This window comes from Gekko japonicus, unplaced genomic scaffold (assembly GCF_001447785.1).
Source record: "Gekko japonicus isolate JY-2015 unplaced genomic scaffold, Gekko_japonicus_V1.1 scaffold131, whole genome shotgun sequence".
NCBI classification, from domain to species: Eukaryota; Metazoa; Chordata; class Lepidosauria; order Squamata; family Gekkonidae; genus Gekko; species Gekko japonicus.
In genome coordinates, this window is record NW_015167061.1 from 243,674 (window position 1) to 255,113 (window position 11,440).

An 11,440-nucleotide genomic window follows, 5' to 3' on the forward strand; every position below is an offset into this window, starting at 1 on the left:
GTCTACTGGCAGAGGAGTTCCACCCCCCCCCCCCCCCGGAGTGTCTTGGTTAGTGAAGCCGCCTGAGGATATCTCAGAGTTGCCATCGTCCTATCCCTGGATATCAGTTGTCAGGGGCTGGCATTACCTTTGTGTTTCAACTGTGATCTCCCAGGAGGCATTTTTTGGAAAAAAATGCTAGGCCAGATGGACAGTCATCTGATCCAGCAGTGCAATTGTTACTGAATGCAGCGTTTTTCCATCTTGCCCGTGTTCCTTTTGCTTTATTTTAATTTATTTGCACCCGGCCCTTCTTCCAAGGAATGTAAACGGGACACAGCTATGAATAGTTAACTTAAACAAGGTTACGCCATGCAAAAATATGTAATAAACAAACTCATAATGATAAAGGTTCTAAGTGTGCTTTATCCCAAATATAATAGTAAGTATAAATAAGATATAATACGTATACAACTACATTTAAATCAAAAGTCAATGGCAGAGATGTCCATTCCAAATACTTGAAAGATCTGACGTAGGAAAACTTTCCAAAGAATTATCCTGCTGTGTAAGAAAGTTTGCTTCCTCCTGACTTCATTAGGGTGATGAAGCTGTGTGGCAAATGAGGATCTACAAACAGAATTCTGTGTATGAACATATAACAAACTACATATAATTATAAAGATTATAAGACTTGATATCTGGAAACAGTTGCATTCCGTAATTATGTGATCTTATTACCCGTGAAAATTGTGAGTAGTCTTTATTGGAATCAAGTGCTTTTTTAATACTATGATGAGCACTATATGTCGTTTGTTATATGTTTATACATAGGATTTATCGATAGTTCGTTGGGTGTGGATCCTCATTTGCTATATAGCTTCATCACCCTAATGAAGCTGGGAGGAAGCGAACTTTCTTACACAGCAGGATAATTCTTTGGAAAGTTTTCCTACGTCAGATCTTTCAAGTGTTTGGAACGGACATCTTTGAGATTGAATTTTGACTTTTGGTTTAAATGTAGTTGTATACGTATTATTGGAGCTGCGGTGGCTCAAGTGGTTAAAACGCTGAACTGCAGGCTGTGGAAGGTCGGTCATTCAGCAGTTCGAGACCCGAGTGTGCCGCATGACGGAGTGAGCTCCCGTCTCTAGTTTCAGCTCCTGCCAACCTAGCAGTTCGAAAGCAAGAAATTGCAAGTAGATAAATAGGTACCACTTCGGTGTGAAGGTAACAGCGTTTGGTGCGCCTTGGTGTTTAGTCATGCCGGCCACATGACCACGGAAACGTCTTTGGACAGCGCTGGCTCACAACTTTAATGCCAGTCGCTCACAAAGTAGAATTTTTGCTCACAAGATTCCACAGCTTAGAGGGAGCATTGGTTGCATGGAGACGGTCCCAGGTCCAATCCCCGGCATTTCCATTTAAAAGGACCAGGCGGCAGGTGATGTGAAAGACCTCTGCCTGAGACCCTGGAGAGCTGCTGCCAGTCTGAGTGGACAATGTTAACCCTGATGGGCCAAGGGTCTGAGCAGCTTTATGTGAAAACTTAGTTCACATAAAGCAATCATAGACTGGTGCCTGACACAAATTCTCTCTCCCTCTCCTAGTGTAGAATTATTTCTTTCTAAACCAAAACATGCTACCTGGATGGATACTTACAGGGCTCTTTTTGTAGAAAAGTCCAGAAAGAACTCATTAGCATAACAGGCCACACCCAACACCAGAAACCCATTAGCATATTAGGCCACACCCCTGCCAGCACAGCTCATTAGCCCATTAGGCCGCACGCCCATGTTACCAGAAGTGTGCTCATCCAGCCACACCCACCTTTTGCTTCTTATTCTGTTTACCTTGTTTGTTGTCAAAACCCAGGGCTTTTTTTGGAGCAGGAACTCCTTTGCATGTTAGGCCACACACCCCTAATGTAGCCAATCCTAATGAGTTTCTGCTGTTGGGTGTGGCCTATTATGCTAATGAGTTCCTGCTGGGCGTGGCCAACTTGGTAGTGTAGAATTATTTCTTTCTAAACCAAAATATGCTACCTGGATGGATACTTAGAAATAAGGACCATCGCACTGTGTTTAAAGTAGTAAAGTCAATGTTTTTAGTAATGGAGCTTTGCAGACCTGAAATAACACGGGCAGTGACTTAAGACCTGCAAGTTGAAGCTTTTCCTCCTCTGAGCATGTCCAGAGTCCATTTCCTTTGCTTCCTCAGGGACTGAAAATGTCCAAATTGGGGTTCTTCCCAGCAGCTCTGGCTTGGGAAAGTCCTGGAGATTGGGGGGTGGAGATGGCAGAGAGACCGGCAGGGATGAAATAATGCAACGGAGCCGTCCCTCTGCCGTTTCCTCCTGGTAGACTCATCTCTGTAGAGCTCCGCTGTAAGTGCAGGAGAGTACCAGGTCCCACCCGGAGATTAGTAAACCAAAGAGGGATCACACTGACAAGGGAATATATCAAACAAGCAAACTGTGATAAAAATGACAATGACATTTAATAAATCTTATAAACATCAAATTATATTACAAATGAAACTTTTAACGTTATTACTAAGGGAATTCTGACATTCTCAAGCAAAAGTCCATCACCCTCAAGAGTTACCCTTTTATTTTAAAAAACGACAGCCTCTTGATACACACCTTGACTTCTTTTTTACTTCCTTCAGATTAAATTCTGGTTCCATTTTCAGATTATTACAGCTTGACTTCTTTTTTACTTCCTTCAGATTATCTTCTAGTTCCATTTCAAGTGTTTCAATTAGGAGCAAACCAGTTAATTTATTTCAAGCAGTAGCAACCAGTCCTCTTTTCTATCCGAAACCCTGTCCTTTTGCTGTCCCACCAGAAAGCCTTTTTTAAAAAAAAAAAAAAAAAAAAATTGGCTGGGAATTGCTCTCTTAACAAGTTGCTGGCTCAAGTGCTCTCTAGTTGTTTATGGTAGAAGCACATCAGTCCTCTTTTCTCTAATTCCCTTAGTAATAATGTAAAAGTTTCATTTGTAATATAATTCGATGTTTACAAGATTTACGTAATGTCATTTTCATTTTTATTACAGTGTTTGTTTGAGATATACCCACCTGGAGATTGGTAGGTGTGACCGCTCAACCCCCTCCTTTCTTAGGAAGCCGAAAGAGAACTACGACTCCCGTGAGGCAGCAGGGTCCGCGGGTGTCGCAGCCGGAGTGACGTCACGGCCCGGCGCGCTCTGCTGACGGTGCCCGGGGCTGGGTTCCGACTTGCTGCAGCGCAGAGAGAAAGGAGGTGAAGGTGAGCCGGGAAGTTGCTTCGGAAGGCAGCCGGGGGAGGGGGGCGGCAACGCGTGTCACCGCTTTCAGACGGGACGGCCGGCCTCTCAGGTGCGGGCGTCCTGCTCTCTTTGCACGCTCGTGTGAACGCGGGGGAAGAGGCGTGTCAGTTTCTGCCTGGCGTGCAAGGAAGGAAGCGCGTGTTTTGGGAGGCAGCGCGTGCACGTGTGCAAGACACGTGAACGGGTGGGGGGGGACAGGTTGGTGGCCACGCCCCAGCCCCGGGGCACCTGGATTTGGGGCGTGCATTCCAGGTAGGTGCGCGTGTTTGGGAAGGTGGTTTTGGGATGTTCCCGGGGACACGTGCACAGGTCGGGGGCGCTCTCTCAGGTAGGCAGAGGTTGGAGCGGTTTGAACAAGGCCGGTCTGCTCACCTGGGGCTGGCGGCGGGACGGGGTGCGGTAGCAGTGTTCCCTCTAAGCTGCGTGAGTGTGAGCCAGCTCACAGTTTTTTAGCCTCCGGCTCACACCTTTTTGCCTTCGCTCAGGAAGGAGGGCTCCAGAGCAAATTAACTGATGCAGTAGCCAAATTGCTGGCTCACAACTTTAATGTCAGCAGCTCACAAAGTAGAATTTTTGCTCACAAGACTCTACAGCTTAGAGGGAGCATTGCAGCCCGTGTTCCCTCTCAGCTGAGTTAGTGTGAACGAGCTCACAGTTGTTTAGCTCAGGGAGGCTGGCTCCAGAGCAAACTAACTGATGCAGTAGCCGAATTGCTGGCTCACCACTTTAATGCCAGCAGCTCACAAAGTAGAATTTTTGCTCACGAGACTCCACAGCTTAGAGGGAGCATTGAGCAGAGGTGCAAGGAATGTGCAGTGTTGAGCAAAGTGTTCATGTAGTGTTGGGGGGAATGGTTGCTTCGGGTACTATGCCACTCATGGAAGGGGTGTGGGGTGTGGAGAAATCCATTTGCATCATGAGAACCTGCCATTTACGGTTGCTTCGGGTAGTTTGCCTATCATGGAAGGGGTGTGGAGAAGTCCATTTGCATCATGAGAACCTGCCATTTAGAGACACTAGTAGTGGGGACAGAGCAAGATGGTGAGGGCTCTGGAGACCCAAGTCCTGTGAGGAAAGGTTGAAGGAGCTGGGTGTGTTTAGCCTGGAGAGGAGACGACTGAGAGGGGATATGATCACCATCTTCAAGGACTTGAAGGGCTGTCATACAGAGGATGGTGTGGAGTTGTTTTCTGTTGCCCCAGAAAGTCAGACCAGAACCAAAGGGTTGGAATTAAATCAAAAGAGTTTTCGGCTAAACATGAGGAAGAACTTCCTGACAGATCAGTTCCTCAGTGGAACAGGCTTCCTCGGGAGGTGGCGGGCTCTCCTTCTTGGGAGGTTTTCAAGCAGAGGCTAGATGGCCATCTGACAGCCATGCTGATTCTGTGAACTCAGGCAGTTCACGATAGGAAGGGTTGCCTCAGTGCTTAGTTTTCGTGGCCATGGAAATGCTGATTGCTGCTTTGGGGTCAGGAAACAAATTTTCTCCAGGCCAATTTGGCTGGAGGCCCTGAAGGTTTTTTGTCGGTTTCTGGGTATGGAATGGGTTGTGTGCGGCGGGAGGTATTTGTGAATTTCCTGCATTGTGCAGAGGGTTGGATTAGATGACCCTGGAGGTCCTTTCCAGCTCTATGATTCCATGATGCGCCTGGGCTTAGGGGGCGGCTGAAACATGGCATGCTACGTCCTGGGTGATGAGTGAGCCAGACTGGGTGTGGGGGCATGGCACACAACAGAGCCAGGGCTATTTCCTCGGCCTGTGGAAGGGCTCAAGGCAGGGTGGACAGGCCGTGCGTGTTCTCTGTCGCGTTATCTTTTTCACTCTTTGCGGTTGCAGGGAAACAACTGGATTCTGACCTTGTGCAAGTGGCCGTCGCACTCTTCCCACCGCCCCGGAAAGGAGAGAACCATGCTCGGCTTGTGAAAATTCAGCCCGCCTCTTAAAAGTCAGTGGGATGGCTTATCGGGATGTGATTGGTGGGGTTCTAGAGAATTTAGTTCTAGAGTTGATTTGTGAGGAATCCGTTTGCTTTGCAGGATCAGGCCAAAGCTCCATCCAGCCCTCCCTAATATTTCCAGCAGTCTCCCGCCACTCATAAACAGACTTTTCTTGTTTCCTTGCCTTCCCTTGCCCTCTGGTATCCAGAAGTACAGTGCAGCTATCAATGGAATTTCCATTCAGTTATCTGGTTTAATAGCCATTGCTAGAACTGACCTCTGTGAACTTGTCTAATCCCTTTTCGGTGCCAGCTAAGCTGCTGGCCATCCTGGCCTGTTGTGGCAGTGAGTTCTCTAGGCTAATGGGTTTAAGGGGGGGGAAGGAGGAGTCTCAGTTGCAGATCTCTAAACGCCAGCAGCAGGTATTAAGTCTGTTGCTGCAGAATAGTAGGAAGCCCAGTAGCACCTTTAAGTCTAACAAACTTTATTGCAGCATAAGCTTTCAAGAAACACAGCTCTCTTCATATGTAAATTTGACTCAGTCAGACTCGAATAGAGACTTTGGATGGTTATCTCATTGCCAGAAGTGACTGCCTTTCAGGTATTCCATTCAGATTTCATCAGTAGAAGGAAGGGGTCACACCTAGCCTGGATTGTGCATTCTACCCTTCTCATGACTTTTGCAACTGCTTTGCATGTACGTGGCACTTTCTGCTTCCTCCCCTTACCACCTATATACCTCTGGCCAGTTTCTTCATACCCTCCACGCATCTGACGAAGAGAGCTGTGTTTCTTGAAAGCTTATGCTACAACCAAGTTTGTTAATCTTAGATCCGGAATGCACGCCATCTAATTTTCATTACTGTATGCACTTTATTGCTAAATTGTTAATTTATGTGTTGAATTGAGTATGTTTTATGTGATTTTATAGAGTTTTAAGAGTTTTATGGTACACCAATTAGGTACATGGTACCGCTTTGTTAGCCGCCCTGAGCCTGCTCGCAGGATGGGCGGGGTATAAATATAATAAATAAATAAATAAAGGTGCTATTGGGCCACTGTAAGCTCTGGTCCTCATTTTTTGTTGATGCTCTACCTCTAAGCAGTGCTTCCTTCTTTCCTCGACGGGATCAGAAGCGAGGCGTTTCTTTCTCAGGCCTTGCTAAAGCCAAAGGAAGCAGCCAAACCAACCTACTCCATTTGTCATCCAGCCCTAAACCGGAGCCAGTTGCTGGCAGCATCTGCCTTGGCGGCTATGGATCAGGATAGCAGAATCCCAGATGAAGGTGTCGTCTGTGGTCTAGTGGATAGAGTGGCAGACTACGACCCTGGGCAACCTGGGTTTGAATCCTCACTTCTCTGGAAGCTTGCTTGGTGACCTTGGGCCTGTCACAAGTTCTCAGCCTGGCCTGCCTCACAGGGTGGTTGTTGTGACAGAGTGGAAGAGAGGAGAACAATGTTATAAGCTGCTTTGAGTCCCAACTGGGGAGGAAAGCAGGATATAAATAACTGCCAGTGCATCAGCTTGTAAAAATTGGTGGGGTATCCGCTGTGTGTTGCGGGGGCGATCGCTCATAAAACTGGAGTATCCCTCTCGGAAATCCATGCTGAGCCTGCGTGGGGACAGAATGCAGGATGTCCAGTGCAAATTTCTCAGTTATCCTTCCTCCCCCCCCTGTCCTGTTAAATCCCAAGCTCCTTGGTCCTGCCTGTCTTCCCTTGCTGCTGAGCATGAAGAACCACATGCATTAATGGTGCAGCTTAAATTAATAATAACACAACAGAAGTAGAAGAAGAGATTGGATTTATACCCCCCCCTTCACTCGGAGTCTCAGAGCGGCTTGCAGACTCCTTTCCCTTCCCCTCCCCACAACAGACACCCTGTGAGGTAGGTGGGGCTGACAGTGCTCTTTCCAGAACTGTGCTTGAGAGAACAGCTCTGACAGAACTACGGCTTGCCCAAGGTCATCCAGCAGCTGCAAGTGGAGGAGTGGGGAAATCAAACCCGGTTCTCCCAGATTAGAGTCCGCGCACTTAACCACTACATCAAACTGGCTCTTATCAAGGTTGATTCCTGCCCCAATTCTATTAAATTTTTCAGGCAGATCTGATGAATTTAATATCTCCCTCCCCCCTTTCATATTGTTCTAACAAAATCACCTCTAAAGTGGCCAAATTTTGCCCCTCGGCAAGATCAACAAGGAAGCAGCTGGTCAGGTTTTCTTATTCATGGTCTCTACTATTGAAATCAGGCTGCCTGGGAACTTGATGGTTTGCAAATGTGCTGATAACTATGAGTGTCAATCGTGACTGATCTATGACTCTAACTAATAAAGAAAGAAGCATCCTACAGTTGATTCCTGCCTTCTCCTTTGGGTCCGTTCCGGTATCCTGGCTTCCAGCCAAATGTCTCTGGGCAGTCCAGAAGCACTCATGAGAACCACTGTTCTCTGTTGTCTGCCCCTGGTATTAAAAGGTAGACTGCGCTTGCTTCTGGAGGCTCCATTTAGCCACCATGGTTAATAGCCGTTAACAGGTGTCTGTGCTCGAAGGAGAAATAAGAACTGGAAAGGCTTGTGGAGGGAGGCTGTTTCCGAGGCGAGGCCACCCCTGCGTTTGGCTGGTTGCAGGTACACTCTGTTTATTGAGCTGCCTGTCTTTCCCCCCCTCCAGCGCGATGTCCCTCTTGTTCTCCCGCTCCAAGTCCATCATCACCGGCAAGAAGGACAAGAGACACATGGCGGACGTCACCGCCTCCCCGCTCAAGCACTTTGTCACCGCCAAGAAGAAGATCAACGGCATCTTCGAGCAGCTGGGGGCCTACGTCCAGGAAAGCTCCACATTTTTGGAGGGTAGGCAGTCGGTGTTCTCTCACCCTCCTTCCATTGGCCCCGTTAGCTCAGTATTTGCTGTTCTGACCAACAACGGCTCTCTTGGGCAGAGACTGCTCCTTCCCAGGACCTGCAGCCGGGGGTTGTTGGAGATGCCCAAGGATCACCCCTGGGACCACAAAGCCGACGTGGAGCTGCCGAGACATGGGCCCTCCTCACAAGGCTGCCTTCTCCCCTTGGTCAGTCCCGTGGGCCCCTCTGGGGCAGAGAATGCTTCCCCCCCACGCCCCCAGTGACCCCTGCTCTTCTAGGGGGGGAACAGGGGTCACTGGGGGGGGGGGTGTCAGTGTTCCCGCTAAGCTGAGTCAGCGTGAGCTAGCTCACAGTTTTTAAGCCTTCGGCTCATAGCTCCAGAAGGATGGCCCCAGAGCAAACTGATTTACGCAGCAGCCAAGTCGCTCACTCACAACTTTAATGCCAGGAGCTCACGAAGTAGAATTCTTGCTCACAAGACTCCACAGCTTAGCGGGAACATTAAAACTGGAGGGTCAGAACCAGTTGAAGAGTAGCCTTACAATCAGTGTTCCCTCTAGGCTAAGCTAGTGGGAGCTGGCTCGCAGTTTTCTAGCCTCCGGCTCACAGATTTTCGTCTCCGCTCCGGAAGGAGGGCTCGAGAGCAAACTAATTCGTGCAGTAGCCAAATCGCTCGCTCACAACTTTAGTGCCAGGAGCTCACTGAACAGAATTCTTGCTCACAAGACTCCAGCTTAGAGGGAGCGTTGCCAGTGACCCCTGTTCCTCTGGGCATAGAGCAGGGGTCACAGGGTGTGTGTGGGAGGAGTGACGTATTTGTGAACTTCCTGCCTTGTGCAGGGGGTTGGACTAGATGACCCTGGAGGTCCCTCCCAACTTGGTGATGCTAAAAGGCGTTCCCAGCACCAGCTGCCCGAGGAGAGCTTTCTGCCGGGGATGCCAGGAACGGCACCCCCGTGCAAGGCCTGTCCTTTCCCCCCAGCCGTGGTGCCTTTTTGTGGTTTCAGAGACGCACAAGAATGTGGAGCTGGACCCCGTCACCACGGAGGAGCAGGTGGTGGAGGTGAAAGGCTACCTGTCCAAGGTCAGTGGGATCAGCGAAGTCCTCGCCCGGCGGCACATGAAGGTGGCCTTTTTTGGACGGTGAGTCAGACAGACGGGCAGCTCGCTCACACACACACACACACACACCGCCCAATAAGGAATTTGGCACAGTGCGGGGCGGGGGGAGAGGAGATCAGCAGACGGCAGCTGTTGTGTACCTTTGACCCAGAAACGCTGCTGTCGGTTGCAGTGGCTCTCCAGTTTAGCCAGCCCCCTGCTTTATGTTTGGCCGGGAAAGCCAGACTCTGTGGCATCGCTGGACTTGGGGTAGGGAGACCTGGGTTCGGATCCTCTCTCAGCTGCAAAACAAACTCCTCTGATAACGGGAGTTTCGACTGTCAAAAGTTTATGCCCTGAAAATGATGTTGGTCTTAAAGGTGCTCCTGGATTTGAATTGAGCCGTTAAACAGGTTTGCAGATTCACGTGGCCGGCCACGTTGGTCTGAAGCAACTGAACAAAGTCCAGTGGCGCCTCTAAGACCAGCAACGTTTAATTCTGGATATTAGCTTATGTGTGCATGCACCCTTCTTCAGATGCACATGGACGCTTATACCCAGAATTAAACTCCGTTGGTCTTAACGGTGCCACTGGAGTCACGCTTTGTTAGATAGGTTTGTGTGCATTGTTTCCACCCTGGTCCTACAATCCCAGCCCACTTGCGTTATTTTGTCTTACTAGGAAGCTTTGCTCAACATGGCAGCTGTGTCGGTCTGCCTCAGAACAGCTCGATTCGAACCCAGAACCACAAGATTTCCAAGTGTGAGCTTTCCACAGTCAAAGGCCACTTCCGCGCTGTCCTTTCTGTCACGCGTTTTTCCCTATTGCTTTGGGTCGTGTCCACCCCGCCCCCTTTTCCACCTGCGTTTTGCTCCCTCTGGTACTAGTAGAGAGAGCAAAACACATTGGGGGGAAAGAAACCCTGAAGCAATTAGGGACAAGTGAGTGGCAAAAACGACAGTGCGGAAGTGTCCAAAGTTCCCTTCATCAGATACAAGTCAGATTGGAGATCTCTGTCAATGATCCGTCTAAGCCAGTGGTGGTGAACCTTTTAGAGACCGAGTGCCCAAACTGCGACCCAAAACCCACTTATTTATCGCAAAGTTCCAACATGGCAATTTAACCTGAATACTGAGGTTTTACTTTAGAAAAAACAACTCACACATTAACTTAAGATGATCCAAACTAAGCAAGGAAAGCAATCCCAAATGCTTTCATTGACTTAACATTATTTGGCAGAGAATCCGACACTTTAATGATGGGCTGGGCCTGGCTGGGGCGATAGCATGTGTGCCCACAGAGAGGGCTCTGAGTGCCACCTCTGGCACCTGTGCCATAGGTTCGCCACCACTGCTCTAAGCTGTGGACTCTTGTGAGCAAAAATTCGACTTTGTGAGCTACTGGCATTAAAGTTGTGAGGAAGTGATTCGGCTACTGCATTAATCAGTTTGCTCTGGAGCCCTCCTTCCTGAGCCAATTCAAAAATGTGTGAGCCGGGGGCTAAAAAACGGTGCGCTAGCTCACACTAACTCAGCTTAGAGGGAACACTGGAGCCATCCTTCCTGAGCTGAGACAAAAATGGGTGAGCTGGAGGCTAAAAAACTGTGAGCTGTCTCACACTAACTCAGCTTAGAGGGAACGCCGCTCTGAGTCCAGGAATCAGATCTTCATTATGACGTCTCTAAGAAAGGGAGCTTATACCCTGGGAAACGGGTTGGACTCTTAAGGTGCCAGTGGACTCGAATCGAGGACCTCTGCAGTTAGGATTCCAGTGTTATCTTGTGTTCTGCTCACTGATTGACTGAGAAGTTTTTATCGTACTTGTCATCTGCCTGGCGTCCCCAGCGAGAGAGGCAGACTGTAAATGACAGCAGAGAATCGTGGCTGCAGCTCCGCCCAGACCTGTCTGCAGTATCTTGGAAAACAAGACTTCAGCAAGACGCAGGCAGGGCTGGTTCCCTCTGTGCCGTTTTGAGCAAAAAGGGCGGCCCACAGCTTGCACTGTCCCCAAATGGCCAGACTGGTCACTGACTGGGGAGGGAGGTAGGATTGGCTTTTCCCTCCGTCACTCTGCAAAAAAATCTCTTGTGCCCGTCTCAGGACGAGCAACGGGAAAAGCACCGTCATCAACGCGATGTTATGGGACAAGGTCCTTCCCTCCGGCATCGGGCACACCACCAACTGCTTCCTGCGCGTGGAGGGGACCGACGGCCACGATGCCTTCCTGCTCACGGAGGGCTCCGAGG

General features: G+C 49.2%; 1 protein-coding gene across 1 annotated transcript in view; it reads left to right on the plus strand.

Moving 5' to 3' along the window:
• The first annotated feature begins 3,174 nt into the window (after positions 1–3,174).
• MFN2 (mitofusin 2) overlaps positions 3,175–11,440 on the plus strand; it is a 32,985-nt gene continuing 24,719 nt past the window's right edge. The window contains exons 1-5 of the mRNA XM_015412553.1: positions 3,175–3,250; positions 5,128–5,236; positions 7,902–8,080; positions 9,100–9,235; positions 11,295–11,440. The exon at positions 11,295–11,440 is cut by the window's right edge and continues 15 nt beyond it. Of these exons, the coding sequence (XP_015268039.1) occupies positions 7,906–8,080; positions 9,100–9,235; positions 11,295–11,440 (457 nt within the window). The 5' untranslated portion in view covers positions 3,175–3,250; positions 5,128–5,236; positions 7,902–7,905. The remainder of the gene's footprint in view (positions 3,251–5,127; positions 5,237–7,901; positions 8,081–9,099; positions 9,236–11,294) is intronic.